General features: G+C 39.9%; 1 protein-coding gene across 1 annotated transcript in view; it reads left to right on the forward strand.

Annotated features, from left to right (window-relative positions):
• The first annotated feature begins 12,981 nt into the window (after window positions 1-12,981).
• The window catches only part of sfi1 (SFI1 centrin binding protein), a 138,869-nt gene continuing 133,095 nt past the window's right edge, over window positions 12,982-18,755 (forward strand). The window contains exons 1-2 of the mRNA XM_072587076.1: window positions 12,982-13,669; window positions 15,855-16,025. Of these exons, the coding sequence (XP_072443177.1) occupies window positions 13,566-13,669; window positions 15,855-16,025 (275 nt within the window). The 5' untranslated portion in view covers window positions 12,982-13,565. The remainder of the gene's footprint in view (window positions 13,670-15,854; window positions 16,026-18,755) is intronic.

The raw sequence follows: 18,755 nt of genomic DNA on the forward strand, positions 1-18,755 counted from the left end.
ATGCACCGAGACAGACCCTTCAGTCCAACTCATCCATACTGACCAGACATCCCAAAATGATCTAGTCGCATTTGCCAGCATTTTACCCATATCCCTTTAAACCCTTCCTATTCATATACCCGTCTATAAAGATTGTCTGTGGTGTCTCTCAAGTTCAATCATTACCAGCTCTTATTTCTCATCTATATGCTTCACTTCAGTGGCACCATTTAAAAACACACCAACAGATTCCATGTATGGGCTGATGATATGCAACTCTGCTTCACCACACCTCTTCAACCCCTAAAGTATTTCTAAATTGTCAGGCTGTTTGTCAATATCTAGGCCTGGATGAGAAGAAATTTCCCTCAAATAAATATTCTGAACAGTGAAGCCATTGTCTTTGGTTCCCACCACAAACTCCATTTCTGAGTCACCAATTCACTCCTCTTCCTAGCAACAGTCTGAAACTGAATCAGACTGTTCACTAACTTCATGTCATATCTGATCCAGATAAGCTCTGATCCTCACACCATTACTAAGATTGTCACGTGACTCTGACCTGCACCAGAGCACCTGATATTGAAATCCTCATTCGAGTTTTTGTTACATTGTGACTTCACTACTCTATTCTATTGTTCTTCCACTCCCCCATAAATCAAAACATTATATAGATACATAATTTGCACTAAGTCCCATTTACTTGGCCACCACATTTTAGGAGGGGCATGAGGATCCAGAGGAGATTTACTGGAATGGTTCCAGGGATGAAAGATTTTACATACAAACTTGAGTTAGAAAAACTGGTGTTCTCCTTTGAGCAGAAATTAAGGGGAGATTTGATAAAAGCGGGCAAGATTATGACAAGTTTGGATAAAAGAAGCAACAGAAAACTGTGACTATTCTTTGATAGTAAAAAGATGAAGGGAGACACAGGTTGAAGGTTTTGGTCAAGAGATGTCAGAGGTGTGAAGAAGAACATTTTAACTCAAAAGCAGTAATGATCAGGAACTCATTGCTCACAAACAGAAACACCAATAGGAAATTGGATGAGCACTTGAACCATAAAACAACTTGCAGAGATCAAGTGCGGAATGGGATTAACGCTAGATTGGTTCACAAGAAGTCAGTTTGGATGCAGATAATTCTTCTGCATTGTAAAAAACTCTATGACTGCTCTACTCAGTGACATGCATTGGCTTCCAATTAAGCAACGATGTAATGTCAAAATTATCAATGTTGTTTTCAGATTGGTCCATGGCCTCACTCTTCCCTAATCTCTTTAATTTCCCCCAGCTCAATAGCTAACTTCTTTTAATTTTGGACATTCTTGATTTTAATCACTCCACCATTGGCAGTCATGCCTTCAGTTGCTTGTGCTGAAAGGTCTGAAATTATTTTCTAAAACTCTTTACCTTTCTTTCATTAATTCTGACATTGTTGACTCTTAATTGCCCTCTGAAATTATCTAAAAAGCCACCCAAACCACAATGAATTTTAAACTGGATCGACCAACCGGCATCGACCCAGGTACCAGAAACAGCTCCACCAAACACAACCTTTTTGAGCCTGTAATGTTCTCTTCACTAACATAGAATCATAGAATCCCTATAATGTGGAAGCAGTTTATTTGGCCCATCTAGTCCACACTGACCCTCCAAAGAGCATCCTACCCAGAATTAATCCCGAACCTATCTCTATAACCCTGCATTATCCATGGCTAATCCACCTAAACCTTAGACTGTAGGAGGACACCAGAGAACCCGGAGGAAATTCATGCAGACACAGTGAGAAAGTGCAAATTTCACACAGTTGCCCGAGGCTAGAACCAAACCCGGGTCCCTATAACACTGTGAGGCAGCAGTGCTAACCATTGAGCCACTGTGCAAAGGCCTTGCAGAAGGAGTTCAATATTAATAAATACAAAGTCATCCATTTTGGTAGGAATAACAGTAAAAAGGACTATTATTGTGAATGGTAAAGAATTGCAGCATGCTGCTGTGCAGAGGGACCTTGTGTCCTTGTGCATGAATCATAGAAGGTTGGTCTGCATGTGCAATAGGTAATTAGGAAGGCAAATGGAATCTTGTCCTTTATTGTTAAAGGGATTAAGTTTAAAAGGAGGGAGGTTATGTTGTAGCTATATAGGGTGCTTGTGAGGCCATACCTGGAGTATTATGTGCAGTTTTGGTCACCTTACATGAGAAAGGATATCCTGGTGCTAAAGGGGGTGCAGAAGAGGTTCGCTCAGTTGATTCTGGAGTTGAGGGGGTTGGCTTATGAGAACAGAATGAGTAGACTGGGATTATTGGAATCTGGAAGAATGAAGGGGGGAATCCTACAGAAATATATAAAATAATGAAGGGAATAGATAAGATAGAAGTCAGGAAGATGTTTCCACTGGAGGGTGAAACTAGGACAAGAGGGCATAGCCTCAAAATTATGGGGAGCAGATTTAGGACTGAATTGAGAAGGAATTTCTTCACCCAGACAGTTGTGAATTTATGGAATTCCCTGCCCACTGAAGTAGTTGAGGCTTCCTCATTGAATATTTTTAAAGCTAGGATAGATAATTTTTTGAACAGTAAAGGAGTTAAGGGTTATAGTGAGAGGGCAGGTAAGTGGAATTGAGGCCATGATCTTATTGAATGGTGGAGTGGGCTTGATGGGGCAGATGGCATACTCCTGCTCCTCTTTCTTATGTTCTTATGTCCTTATGATCTTATATGCTCCCCTAATGTTCTAAAGGATATTGCTCTTAGACTGGGTACGCAGCAGGTGGTGGGGAACCAGCAAGAGAGAATAACATATTTGACCTCATCCTCACCAATCTGCCTGTCACATGACAGTATTGGTTACAGTGACAACTGCACTGTCCTGTGGAGACAAAGTCCCACCTTCACGCTGAGAATACCCTGTCTCATATTGTGTGGCACTACCATTGTGTTAAATGGGACAGACTTCAAACAAATCTCACAACTCAACATTGGCATGCAGGAGCACTGTGGATCGACAGGAGTGCATTCAACCACAATGTGTAATCACTTGACCCAGCATATTTTCCCAGTCTACCACAACCATCAAGCCAGGGTTCAACCCTGGTTTAATGCAGAGTACATGAGGGTGTGGCAAGAGCGGCACCCAAGCATTCCTAAAATTGAGGTGTCAACATGGTGAAGCTACAAAATAATAGAAGTAGCTAGTGATAGACATAGCTAAGTGATCTTACGACCAACAGCTATTTTGTCGATGTTTGACTGAATTCTGTAATGAGATCAGGAACTGAGTGACCCTGGCAGAACCCAAATTGAACATCATTGTGCCGATAATCCTTTCTACGTGGTGCTTGGTAGCCCTGTTGATGATCACTTCCCACTCTGCTGATGACTGGGAATAGTCTTGCTTTTTGTGGACAAAACACACCTAGGCAATATTCCACATTGTTGGGTAAAAACCAGTGTTGAAATTGGACTGGACAGCTTTGCTAGAAGCATAGCTAATTCTGGAGACCAACAGATCAGATCTAAGCTCTACAGTCCTGCTACAGCCAGTTGCAAATGGTGGTGGACAATTAGACAAATAACATGAGGTGGAGGCTCCACAAGTATTCCCATCCTCAATGACGGAGGAGGCGAGCAGATCAGTACAAAGGCATTTACATCCATCTTCAGTCTCCAAAAAATTTGATTTGATCCAGGAGTTATCAGGAAACAGCTGGAGGTCCTAGATACTGGAAAGGCTATAGGACCTGACAACATTCCAGCAATAGTACGAAAGACTTCTACTCCAGAATTAGCTATGCTTCTAGCAAAGCTGTCCAGTCCAATTTCAACACTGGTTTTTACCCAGCAATGTGGAATACTGCCTAGGTATGTTTTGTCCACAAAAAGCAAGACTATTCCCAGTCATCAGAAGAGTGGGAAGTGATCATCAACAGGGCTACCAAGCACCACGTAGAAAGGATTATCGGCACAATGATGTTCAATTTGGGTTCTGCCAGGGTCACTCAGTTCCTGATCTCATTACAGAATTCAGTCAAACATCGACAAAATAGCTGTATTCCAGAGGTCAGGTGAAAGCTGACATCAAGGCCACATTTGACCAAGGATGCCATCAAGGAGCCTGAGTAAACTGAAGTCAATGGCAATCAGGAGAAAACTCTCTGCTGGTTAGAATCATAGCTGGCACAAAGGATGATGTTTGTTGGAAGTCAGTCAGCTCAACTCTAGCACATCTTTGCAGGAGTCCCTCAAGAGAGTGTCCTAGACCAAACACCTTCAGCTGCTTCTTAAATGACCTTTCCTTTATCATGAGGTCAGAAGTGGGGATGTTCACTGATGCTTGCACAATGTTCAGCACCAGTCCCAACTCCTCAGATAGTGAAATAGCTCATACCAAAATGTGTTGTGGCCAGATGGCTACGCAAAATAATGAACTTATGATGGAAAATAATGCACTTATCATGGAATTACAAAAGATGGACAATGATTAAAGCATGCTGGGAAATGAAAACCAGCCTTAACCAAAGCGACTGTCTGCAGAATCCAGACAAGGCTGCAGCTATCAACAGACAGTTTGCAAACAAACCTAGTAGCTGCAGACCCTACAATGCACACCCAAATTTGGGTTTAGATGGATTATTGGAATGTCGTCCCAGGGATAATTGGAAACATCGTGGTGTGTGCCAGACATGGAGGCATCTCAGAGGATGCTACCTGCACCCAGCACCCAGCACCCTCAGTAATGGACACTTAAGGCCTATCCTGCCATCAACATGCCAACACCTGGTTGGGTCTGATCAGTTAGGGTGATTGAATCTGATTGACCCATTAGAAGATACTCAAGACCTTCCTAAAAGAGCATGAAGACTTTGGAGTATAAGAATCGCCGCAAAACCACGGTCAGTGTGGTAATTCGAGAATAACCACCAAAAGAGAAGATACCTCTGAAACCGTTTGAAGAAAACCAGACGATATCACCATGTGGAGCTCTAGTGTGGTGGTATATGATAATCCAAAGTTAAGTTAAAGCATAAGATACATTTGTAGTGTTTATTGTTAATTCATAGTGTATTTGTTGTTCTAATATTAATTGTGTCAAATAAACAAATAGTTTTAATGAATCAACTCACAGTTTTTTTGCTAGATGTAAGAGTTCAAACACACTGTGTGACACATGCAACTCTGTCTAGTTCTAGTCCACATTCGTGTTTTAGCTGATAGCTGGTTTGTAATATTCACACCATAGTATGACAGACAATGACCATCCTCACCAGCAAGGATTCTAACCATCATCCCTGAGTATTCAATGGTTGCAGCATCCCCCACTGTTAGTATCCTAGGGGTTACCATTGGCCAAAACCTGAACTTGATCAACCATGCTCAAACTGTGGCTGTACGTGCAAGTCTAAGGCTGGACTTTTGTGACAAATAATTCAGAACCTGCTTCCCATGACTGTCCATCATTGACAAGGAACAAGTTACAGGTGTGATGGAATATTCCCCACTTGCCTGGCTGTGTGAGGCTCCAAGAATACTCAAGAAGCTCTACACCATTAGGGACAAAGTAGTCTGCTTGATTGGAACCCAATCCACTACCTTCAACATTCATTCCCTCCACCACTGACACACAGTAACAGCAGTGTGAACCATCTGCAAGATGAACGGCAGCAATTCCTTATGACTTCTTCAACTGCACTTTCCAAACCGATGACCTCTATCACCAAGAAAGTTAAAGGGAGCAAATACATTGGAACACCACCACCTGCAAGTTCTCCTCCAAGTTGCACACCATCCTGATAAGGAATTATCTAACTGTTTTTTTCATTGTCACTAGGTCAAAATTCCAGAACTCCCATCCTAACAGCACTCTGGGTATATGTACATCTCAAGGGCCATAACAGTTCACTGTCAGTTTCTCAAGGGCAATTAGGAATGGACCAAAAATGCTGGCATCGTCACCAAAATCCATATCCCGTAAAAAATTTTTAAAAAAACTCATTGTAGCTCAGCTTGAGTTTGATCACAATCACTCATCTGCAGACGTCTTTACAGCCTTTTTAAAAACTTGGATAAAATAATTGAATTCCAGACAATTTTCCTTTATTATTTTGGAGCAAATGTGCGCACTTGTTGCCCATCTCTAATTGCTCCTGAACAGAATAGTTTGTTTAGAAATTTCAGTTACGAGTCATCCACATTACTGAAGGTCCAGAGTCACATGTAGGCCAGGTGAGACAAGGAAGAAGCATTAGTGAATCAGATGGCTTTTTATAGAATTGATGATGGCTGTTGTGATCACCATCAGTAAGGTTAGTTTTATAATCCAGATTTTTTTCCATTGAAATTCAATTCCACCAGCTGCCATGGTGGGGTTTAACTATAGCCTCAGATTATTAATCAGCGTCTCTAGATTACTTATCCACGAACATTATATCACCATCTCCCCTCAAAAAATAATCCCATCTTGACACCGAGACAACTTTTGATCTGAGTGTGACATGAAGAAGTTTGAGAAAAACTGAAATCAATGTGAATTGGAGAAATGCTTCTCGGGAGCGTCGGAGACTAAGGGGTGACCTTATAGAGGTTTACAACATTATGAGGGGCACGGATAGGGTAAATAGGCAAAGTCTTTTTCCTGGGGTTGGCAAGTCCAGAACTAGAGGACATAGGTTTAGGGTGAGAGGGGAAAGATATAAAAGAGACCTACGGGGCAGCATTTTCACACAGAGAGTGGTACGTGTATGGAATGAGCTGCCAGAGGAAGTGGTGGAGGCTGGTACAATTGCAACATTTAAGAGGCATTTGGATGGGTATATGAATAGGAAGGGTTTGGAGGGATATGGGCTGGGTGATGGCAGGTGAGACTAGATTGGGTTGGGATATCTGGTCAGCATGGACAGGTTGGACTGAAGGGTCTGTTTCTGTGCTGTACATCTCTATAACTCTATGGTTGTTGTGTTTTGTTGGACAATATTTCAATATACTCATGGTATCATCATCATGTAAGCTAATAGCTTAATTTATTAGCCCAGATGCTTCTGTGCCTGACGAATGCCATGTTTGTAAATAATAGTTACTGATAATAAATATCTGTTGGATTTCTCAGTACCACAATACCCATACCCAATTTCTTATGCTATTCAAGATAACATAAGTATTGTCACAGGTAAAACACTCTGTTGTAGGCAAACCCCAAACATGGCAATTTACAGCAAAGTAGTGTGCTTTCAATAGGTTGTCAATGCTTCAGGTGATCCAAGGTAAGATGGAGTATGAGATCTTTACACCCTCAAGACACATGCTATGATGTAGTGATGATATCATGAGTATTTCTCTGTAAGGAATACTGACTGTGACATAACACAACACTTGTTGGAGGAACGTCTGGCACAAGGGAAGATGGTTCGGGCTTTTCGAGGCCAAACATCTCAGTCTGAGTATTTTCTCAGAGTAATGTCCTGGGTACACATTCAGCTGCTTCATTAGTAAACTTTCCTCCGTAATAAAGTGAGAGTGATGTTATTCAATGATAAATGTATAACATTCAGTACCATTTGTAACTCTTCAGATGCTGAAGGAGTTCATTTTCACATGCAGCAAACTCTGGACCACAATTAGACTTCAGCTATTAAGTGGCAAGTGATATTCATGCCACACAAATGCTAGATGTTGACCATCTCCCTAAAAACAGAATCTAACTATCTCCAAACATCAACATTTTGGGAGTTACCTTTGATCAGAAACATAATAAGATAGCATAATAAATACAACCACAGAGAATGTTGGATGAACTCAACAGATCTATCAGCATTTGTGGAGAGAGAAACAGAATTAACATTTTGAGTCTGGTATGATTCTTCTTCAGAACTGAACAATGAATGATTTTAGAAAAGCACATGCCCCATCTCAGAGTCTCGCAAAGGACAAAACTGTTTCAATCTGCTGTGCCTTGGATCTCTCTGTTTCAATGTTCAATTCCTTATTATAGAATTAAATTTTGTGTATTTGCTCATTGCATCAAAATTCACACAACTTTCAATAAATCTCAAAACGAGACTGTAATGAGATGGAAAGTTATTTGTAGGTTGAATGAAAACAAGTGATTTAAACATTGTCACAGAGGCAATAAAGTCAATATTTGGAGGAGAATTAAAGAAAAGATTGAACCTCCTGTGTATCTGCTGAGATATACACAACTGGATGAAGTGCTTATGCCTGAAACATCAATTCTCCTACTTCTCGGATGCTGCCTGACTGACTGTGCTTTTCCAGCACCACACTCTTCGACTCATATACACAACCATGTACACTCACCATGTGCTCATAACCTAGTGATTCTTTTTGAATTTATGAATATGCAGTTGGTTGGTGTCTTGAATATTTTTAAAACTAATTCAATATTTCAGGACATTTATACATAAATGTATCATTATGGGTTCAGAGATGAAGGACAAGTTTTTCATGATAAAATCATTGGTGGACATATTTTCAATGGAAGTACAATTCAGTTCTTTAATGTGCTTTAAGATAACTTATGAACTATAGAGTGTGAATGCAGAAAAGAGATGGAGGAAGTTTGAGAGAATAAGAAGAAAATTAATGAGCCCCAAATAAAAATGTATGCCATTTTTTTCCTGATATCAAGAATTTGAATACTTAAGTTATGACTCAAATTGTGAATTAACATTAATTAATTGCTTTAAAAGAGCTAATTAAACATTGAGCTCTGAGCGGGATTGTAATTCATAGGCAAAATAATCAAAAACTCAATGAGATTCAATGATTTCCAAAACTGGTGGAGGGGAAGCAGAATATCAACTGTGGATAACAAATTGCAAAACTAGAATAATTCCAGACATTTGGATGGGTATATGAATAGGAAGGGTTTGGAGGGATATGGGCTGGGTGCTGGCAGGTGGGACTAGATTGGGTTGGGATATCTGGTCGGCATGGACGGGTTGGATCGAAGGGTCTGTTTCCATGCTGTACATCTCTATGATTCTATGACAAGTGCAAGGATTCAATATTGATTTAATTTGGATTAAGGGAAAATTTTTAAAAAGTCACCTATTAGGTAATTGGATTGAAACTGCAATTTGACATGTCATGAGGTCTATGAAATGAGGTTTCTGAATGGCTGAATGGCCTTTTTGCTAGTGTGATGTTTTAATATAGTGAGTTTAAATAAAGAAGAAAGCTTACTTTATGTTGAAGTTTTCAACTATTATAGATAGAGCCTTTTAAATAACAAAAACATATATTCTGGAAACAAACAGCAGATCAGTTAGAGACTGAAAAGAGAAAAGACAAATATATGTTTTGGTTGTACACCATCATCAGAATTTGTGACTTTCATAAACTGGGTCATTCAATTGGGAATTCACCTCTTTGATCCTCTTCTGCCATTCAGTTAATAATATATTTGGATATCCCCACTGAATTCAGGGAATATGCAAGTTTATGCTAAGTGTCCTCATAGTTTAATTATTTAAACCCCAATATCAAAGTCATAGAATCATTTAGGGCACAAAAGGAGGTCACTTGACCCATCAAGTCTATTTGCTTTCTCATAGAATCAGTCAGTCCCACTGCTGAATGACTTCCTATAGCCCTTCAAGTTTATTTATTTCAAGCACCCAGCCAATTTTCTTTTGAGATGTAGTTTCCCATATCTATCACACTTGTGGACAGTGAATAATCAAGTCATTATAGTGAATCTACATTGCACCCCCTCCCCAGATATCTGTCTCAAGGACAGTATATAATTTAAATTTTGAATTACAGCACTCTTGTCAGACTCTGTTTGCTTTCAGGAATACCTTCCATGAAAATATATTAACATTGTATGGTTTTACTGGGATGAGAAAGAAGCACTTAGCCTGTAAATTCCCACACCCAAGACCCAATACTCGCATATTGAATGCATCTGACAGCACTTTTCTGTTTTACTTGGAACATTTTTTACAGATGTCTCTAACCCTTCGAATGAAGTGATTTTTTTCCAGTACATATTGCAATTTCTTTCTCAATATTTTTACATTAAATCCATGAGCCTGAAGACGTGTTTCTGGTTCCCACTCCAATCTCAGTTTCTTAGCGATGGACTCTATCCTTCTCCCCAATTTGTTTACAACCTTGGGTTGCAATTTAATTTCAAGGTGAGCATCTGAACTCAAATTTGCACCACTACTAATACTGCCATTTTCCACCTCGATAACACAGTTCAATTACACCCAGTCTCATCTCCTTCAACCTTCTGAGTTACTGCATCGCCTCTTGTATTATAGTTGCTCTACCAATGGTAGCTCTGTCTTCAATTGTCCAGGCCTTAACCTTGGGAATTGCCAGCCCACACTGCTCTACCTTTGTAGTTCACTATTTAAGGCATCTGACATTCTTGACCATGCTTTCTATCACTTGACCTAATATCTCCTAATATAGATGAGTGTCATACTTTGCATGATTACTTTGCCTGTACGGCACCTTGTGACATTTCATTAGTTTAAAGCCACTTTATAAGACTTTTGAATATAGGAATCGAGGCATCACGAGGTTGTACAGGATGTTGATGAAGCCATTTATGGAGTGCTGTGTCCAGTTCTGGTCACCTTGCTATAGCAAGGATATTATTAAATTGTAGAGGGTTCATAAAGAATTTACCAGGGTGTTGCCAGGGCTGCCCAGTTTGAGAGAGGCTGGATAGGCTAGGACATTTTTCACTGGAGTATAGGATATTGAAGTGTGACCTTATACAGGTTTATAAAATCATGAGGCGCATGGATAAGTTGAATAGCAAAGCTCTTTTCTGTAGGGTGGGGGAGTCAAAAATAGGGGGCATATTTTTCAGGTGAGAGGAGAAAGATTTAAAAGGGACATAAGGGACAACTTGAACTGCTAGAGGAAGTGGTAGATGTAGGTACAGTCACAACATTTAAAAGACATTTGGACAGGTACATGAATAGCAAAGGCTTAGAGGGAAATAGGCCAAACACAGCCAAGTGGGATTAGTTTGGCTTGGGAAACTTGGTTGTCATGAACAGTTGGATCAAAGGGTCTGTTTCTGTGCTGTATGGTTCTATGATTCTATATACATAAGCCTAACTTACTTTGAAGAAATATTTTGGTTCTACATATACTATAAGAACTTGAAGATTTCCGTACCCTCTTTAAACAACTTCTACTAAGGCAGAAGAGCTTGAGCTTCTCAAATATATTCCCAGAGCCTATTCTCTTCACACTTGGGATCTTTCTTGTTCTTCCCTATAAATTTACACTCTACCCTCAGTCCTTAATTTGAAAATGATGATTAAAATTGAATACAGTCAGCTAAGGGAAATGTAACATGTGCTTTTTCAAGTCTTGGCATAGCTTCTGCAGATTTCTATTCTGATTTGTCCTGGTTTCTACTATTCCCATTTTCCTTTGAACAATTGTCACATGTATTGATATATTTTAGATTTGTTCCTGAAATGTGGGCATTGTTGGGTAGGCCAGCAATTATTGCCCTTATGCCCTTGAGAATGTAGTAAGTGAATGGGTTTGGAAGATACTGTCTCAGGAGTCTTGGTGAATTTCTGTAGTGCATCTTGTAAATGGTGCACACTGTTACTACTTTGCATCTGTAGTGAATATTTCTGGATGTCGTTCCTACCAAGCGGGCTGCTTTGTTCGGAATAGTCTCAAGCTTCTTGAGTGTTATTGGGTCTGAACTCATCCAGGCAAGTGGGAAGTATTCCATTACATGCCTGAATTGTGCCTATTAGATGATGGTGGGAAGTCAAGAAGTGAGTTACTTTTTGGATGATTCTGGGTGTTTGACAGTCTCACAATTTACAAAGCTAGGCAAAAGTGAGGACTGCAGATGTTGGAAACCAGAGTTTAGATTAGAGTGGTGCTGGAAAAGCACAGCAGGTCAGGCAGCATCCGAGGAAGATTCCTGATGAAGGGCTTTTGCCCGCAACATTGATTTTCCTGCTCCTCGGATGCTGTCTGACCTGCTGTGTTTTTCCAGCACCACTCTAAAATTTATAAAGCTAGGCCAGTTTAGTTTAGCACCTGGCCAAAGGTAACTCACAAGATATTGAAAGCAGGGATTCAGAGATGGTAATGCCAATGAATGTCAAGGGTGATTTTCTCTTTTTGGAGTTGGTCATTGCTTGTAGCTTGTGTGACGTAAATATTACTTGCTTCTTGACAGCTGATCACATACTCTTCAGTATCTGAGGAGGTACAAACTGTGCTGAACATTGTATGTGTGGTTAAAAACAATAACTGCAGATGCTGAAAACCAAATACTGGATTAGTGGTGCTGGAAGAGCACAGCAGTTCAGGCAGCATCCAAGGAGCAGCAAAATCGACGTTTCGGGCAAAAGCCCTTCATCAGGAATCTTCCTCGGATGCTGCCTGACCTGCTGTGCTTTTCCAGCACCACTGGTAGCTGTTGATTGCACAATGATGAAGGGAAGTCATTGATGAAGCAGCTGAAGATGGTTGGGTTTTGCCTTTGTTCTCCTCGGTATAACCCTTACCAGAGTTTACCTCTGATTCCCTGACGGTAGTTTTGTGAAGGCTGTTTGATGGCACATGGATCCAAAGCGGTTGTGATCTTTCTGTCACCTCATGCCTGGAATGCTGGCCAGGTTTCTGAAGTAGAAGCCGAGTCTTTTGCAAATTTATTTTCTCAAATATACCTTTTTCCCGTCAAGATTTTTGACCCCGAATGGTGGTGATTAATCTGAAAAGCTGGCAATTTTCTAATTTTAAATCTATAGCAGCCTTAACGTATTAGCAGTTACAAAACACGAGGAAGCACCACACATGAATATACATTGCATACCTAGAACTAGATTTTAAGAAATCAGACTCCAGCGGTCAGGATATGACAGTGTACACCCCCTGACTGCGGTGATTCCCACTGTAGTGCTGGCTGGCTCCATCTTTATCGCCCACTTCCGGCGTCCGGTTGCTATGGTGACGGGGTGGCGCGTTGCCCGCTGGGATGGCGGTAATGGCGGCCTTTCGAACGGTTTGTCCTCCCCCCGGGATCTGGTGAGGCCTAACCGCTTTCTCTCGGTAATTCATGGTTCTGAGTACGACCGCGGCCAGAGCCGCCTCCTCCTTTTTACAGAACGGCGCGAAACACGGCCTTTCTACCCCCCCCCCCCCAAAAATGCAAGTATTTGGTAAAAACCAATGATTTATGCAACATTTTTGTTTGAACTCTCATTGCACTGAGTTCCATTCATAATAATTTAGTTATTCTAAAGGACACAGTGAACAAAGAAAACAAAGTGATCACCTGAATTATCTGAGATATGAACGTTTGTTACATCCTTTCAAACACCTACCTTCTGAAGCCTAACTGCTCCTTTCTGATGACTCATGAGCATGAACTATCATTATCATCACAATATTTTTGTAGCTGCTTCCAAGTGAATACTCCAGCACGTTGTCAAACCAAGAGGACTTAATCAAAGATTTGGCAGCTAACACAATTGGACTTGCTGCAAAGAAACTTCACGGATCTTATTGCAGGATGGTTGATGGATCATGTTGATCTATTTCTCACTCTCGTGAAATCAGATGGAGCAAAAAACAAATAAGATTACTTCAAGTTCTGCAAAAATTCCAGTTAGAAAGGATTTAGGAGCAAAGAATGATCATTCAGTAAAGAAAGATCATCAAAGGTAAGTTGAGAAAAAATGTCAATGAAACAAATTCTGGTGTAATGTCCTGTATATTATAGAATCATTGAATTGTTACAGTATAAAAGGAGGCCACTTGGCTCGACATGACCATGTTTGCTTTTTGGACGAACTGTTAGTTTGTCCTGCTCTCTGGCCTTTCCCTGTACTGCAGATTTTTCCTTTATATTATTATCAAACATCCTTTGGAAAGCATTTAAATTAGCCTCTGTCAGGCAGTACATTGTAGAGTATGTTTAGATACAGTGTATTACATTACTCTGCATCTCTTGCTCAAAATCTTAAATCTGTGGTCCCCAGTCCTTGCATGATGAACTAATAAGAGGAGTTTTTCTTGGTCGACCTTACCTGTCATAATTTTGTTTCTTTCCATCAAATCCTCTCCTTATCTCCTTTGCTGCAAAGGCAACAAACCCTTATCCTTTCTAACCTAACCTTGTGACTAAAACAAAGCCCCTCATCACTGGAACCATTTTGTTCAATCCTCTCTGCGCTCTCTTGAGGATCGTTATATCTTTCTGAAAGTGCCACTTGTTGAGATATTTTATCACCACCATGGAGCTTTGAAGATTTTGTCATTTGCATTCACTTGCCAGATGTTAGACTTCTGGTTTAGAACAGGAGTACAAGGATTAACTTTTACTGACGGACAGAATTAGTACCTCATACTGGTCTCATCTACATGGACTAGACTTTTACTGGTATTTTAAACTGTAATTTCAAAGATTTACCACCTTTCAGTGGGGTGTCTCTGATTCCTCTTTTTGTCATCTGATGTTGCCCCTGCCATGGCTGATAGAGGCATCGGGTCTGACCCATATCTTATACTTCTGCCCTCGCCCTTCCCCGCTTTCCCAGAACAATAGGTTACCCCTTGTTCTCACTTTCTCACTTTGCACCCAAACTGCCTCTGTATTCAAAGGTTTATCTTCTGCCATTTGCACCCGCTACAGCAGGATGCCACATTCTTCCCTTCCCTTGTCAGCACTATACAGAGACTGTTCTCTCTGCAAAACCTTGTCTTGTAACAGCAAGGATGTTTTACTCTCTGTGTCTGCCCCGCTTGCAAGTGGTAATAAAAATTCATTATAATTGACTGGGTCTGACTGTTAATTACAGTACAAGGCTTTTGATAGTACCGAGTTTCGTTTCAGGGTCAGAATCAAACACTGTCATTAATTCCACAAGGGAACGGCAGTGAAAGTTATCACTTGGTGTCCTGTTCACACAGATTCACCGATGCTAAGACAAACATTCTTAATTGCCTTAGAGTATCCTGTTATCACTTGATGAGCACGGATGTCCCTATCTTCTGCATTCCTTGAGTTTCCCCCCCTTTTCTGAGCCTTCCTGCCTGTCTATTTTCTAGTGTGCAGCAAATGTGTTCTATATTTCAGCATTACCTTTTCGTTTAAATGTTTAAAGGCAGGTTTTAAGACTATAGACCTTCTCACAATGAAACTCAATTCAAGCTAGGGGAACAACACCTCATTTTATATTTAGGCACTTTATAGCCTTTAGGACACAAACGGAGTTCCACAACTTTAGAGTATGTCTCTGTCCTCAATTTTTCGTAAATCCTCTCACCTGCCTTTGCTCTGTTTTTTATTTGGATTTCCTCTTAGATGGGGACCCATTTGATCCTTTTTACAGCTAACATTTACACCTATTTTGCATATCTAGAACTCACTCTTCATGGCTATCATTGCCTTCATCATTAACTCTGGGTTCCCTCACAATCTGTTCAACTTACTTCTCCTCCCCCTTTGTTTACAGCATAACAATCACAATTTTCTAGTTCTTCACAGTTACAAAAAAATAGTCACACTAGACTTGAAATTCTGTTTCTCTTCCACAGATGCTAGCAGACCTGCTGAGTTTCTCCAGCACATTCTGTTTTATACCATGCTACTCAGTTGTACCAAACCCTTGCGGGGACAGCTGTGCTCCTCACCATGCATCCCATGAAAGAATTGAAAAATGTCGGTGTGATCTGAGAATTCACTGGAATGTAAGCTGGCACAGGATGGAGACCTGTGGCAATTCACTGTTTTTATGTGATCTTGGCTGAAAAGCTCAGTTCCTTAACTTGTTGTTAATGAGATTAATTGTGTTACTTGTGATGTTTTGGTAAAGGTTGACACGATTCTGTCCTTTGATTCTCCAGGGATATGTTGGTGGATTCGACAATGAAAAGCCAGCTTCCCAAAAGCATATCCCAGGGACATTCCATAAAGCGTGGTGGGATTAATGTTTATCGTGTCAAAAAGAGCTTGATTCGGGACAGAGTGAATTACACCTGGAACAGAGGTGGGCGATTAAAGGAACTGCGCTTAAGGTAAAATCTGCAGTTAATGGACCCTGAAAGAATCTTAGTCCACTTTAAAGGCCAGATTTTTGACTCAAAACAAAACTTTCAAATTTATGCAAAGTAACTCAAATTAAGTCAGAGTGAGAAAAGGCTTTTTTGGATTGTTTTGCATCTGATTGGAGTTCTTCAAAAGACAGTAATTTTGTATACAAACTCATATTTGGTAGATTAAAGCAAATATTGATCATGGTGTGTAAAGAACTTATTCCTGCTGTTTCTCTTTATCGCGCTAGTTATCTGAAGTAATGTTGTTATCTCAACTTTTCCATGGACTTTGTTGAACTGTGGGCCTTTTCTATTTCACTTTCATCTGTGGATGAATTCCCCTCATTCAGGTGCAAATAATGCAATCCAAAGTATTGTACCAATGAGATGAAGTTGTTTTTCAAAGCTGGCAAGCTTTTCACGTAAGCTGGTACTAAATTAACTTCTGGTAGATATTTTTGTTTTCAAGCCTCATGAAGAATTCCTTCCAATTATAATCAATAATCTTCAGCAGCTACTATTGTTAACTTTCTTCTCTTTACAGTGACACAGTTGAATTGAAGACCATTCTGACTTGTTATTTTCTGTGTCCTCAATGCTGTGAATTCTTTATTGCCTACTGTTTTCCTTTATTCCTGAAGCCCAGAGAGTTTAAAAATTTATTGTCATGTGACAATAGCATTTTTTATTTACTCTTGTCAACTTTTCTGTTGTCCTGTGTCCTTGGCTGATCATTTTAACCAGATTTTATGAAAAGAGATAACTTATGGTTTTCCCGCAGCCTCCAGTTACTGACTAGCATCATTACACCACAGACTTTCCTGCGGTCTGTGAATTGAAATTGTAAATCAGTGCGTGATTTTGATGCACACAGTCCAGAGAAAGTACAAATGTGAAGTGGATGTAACTTTGTGAGGTAACATTTATAGTACTTGTTTTGGCACTTCGTTATACCAAACATATTTGAGTCACAAGTCAAGATTTAGTAAAATGCTGGACATAGAAAGAAGTACAACAGATATAATAAGTTTAAATAAAAGCTGCAGACTGCGTTTATTGAGACAGAGGATGCCAAGGAAAATCTAACATCCAATAACCTTCTGAGGATTATAAAACCATGAGAGGCATGGATAGGGCGAATAACGAGGTCTGTTTCCCAGGGTAGGGGAGTCCAGAACTAGTGGGTATAGGTTTAAGGTGAAAGGGGGAAGATTTAAAAGGGACACGAGGGACAACTTTTTCACACAGAGGGTGGTGTGTGTCTGGAATGAGCTGTCAGAGGAAGTGGTGGAGGCTGGTACAATGACAACATTTAAAAAGGCACCTGGATAGGTACATGAATGGTATGGGTTTAGAGGGATGTGGGACAAATGCTAGCAATGGGACTAGCTTAGTTTAGGATGTCTGATTGCAAGGCAAGTTAGACTGGAGGGTTTGTTTCCATACTGCATAACTCTGATTCTATAACAAGTTTCAAGTAAGTTTGAAAGGTAATTGATAAAATCTAATTTCCACTGGTTGGTTGAATTGATAACAAATAGACATGTAATTGTTTTGATGCAGAGAGTTATTAAAAATGAGGGATATAACCATGAGCAGCTAATGCTCTCTCTCAGCACTTGAAGATCGTTAATTATTCCAAATGTCTTTTGAACAACTGAGAGATTGAAGTACAGCAGATTGGGACTCTGGACTGGGGTTTTGAGCTGAACTGTCTTTTTCCATGCAATAATCCCCATTGTTCATTCCACTAACCAAACTTGAATTGTAACCATATCTAGTGTACAGATTTCTTCTTTTAAAAAAAGGAATGAATTGTATAGGTGTGTTGGCTGGTTCCTGTTTAACAGTGTAACTGATTCGAGGATAAGCTCTTCATAAGAAAAGAACTTATGCTTGAAATGTTGACTCTCCCGCTCTTCGGATGCTGCCTGACAAGCTATGCTTTTCCAGCACCACACTCTTTGACTGATCTCCAGCTTTCTCCTATAGTAACTGATTGTATCCTACATAAAGCATTATTGTCCACAAATTGAATCCTAGTATAACCTTCTGGCTGTTTAGAGGTTTGCTAAAAATGCTTACCATCATTGCACTGTCTTTAGATTGTATAACATGCATGTTGAAAAATAGAGAATCTGTTTTTTCAGTTTATAGATCAGTGTTAAAAATACAACAAAGTTTCTGATTTCCTTTGTTATATCATGCTTACCTTATGCAAAAGTTTTCTAGTATAAATTGAATTTGTAATTGCCTTGGGAGGTTAATCTGTCACGATGCACTAAATAATTCAAATTCTAAAATTTGTATCAAATTTGGGGTATTATTTATCAATTTTGTGCAGCGGCAAGCAATAAACTTCCATGTATGCATACATGTAATGAATGAAATATGTTATGAAATGCAATCGGTACAAATATCCAGGAGGAGGAAGGTAGGTGATCCCACCCCTCATCATTTTTAACACTGTTCAGAAAAAAATCTGCTTTTCTATTCATGCAACCAAAGTGAATAACTTCACTTCACCATATCACGCTGCATCTGCAACACTATTGTCCATTCTCATATCCTGTCTATATCTCCTTGAAGCTACTCTGTGTTTCTCCTCATGACTTTCTTTTCTGTCTAGCTTTTTATCATTAGCAAATATAGGATCCATGAGACACTGACAGGCTTGTCTCAAATAGATGGAGCAATGTTGTCTTGTGAGAG

This window comes from Chiloscyllium punctatum, chromosome 17 (genome assembly GCF_047496795.1).
Source record: "Chiloscyllium punctatum isolate Juve2018m chromosome 17, sChiPun1.3, whole genome shotgun sequence".
NCBI lineage: Eukaryota > Metazoa > Chordata > Chondrichthyes > Orectolobiformes > Hemiscylliidae > Chiloscyllium > Chiloscyllium punctatum.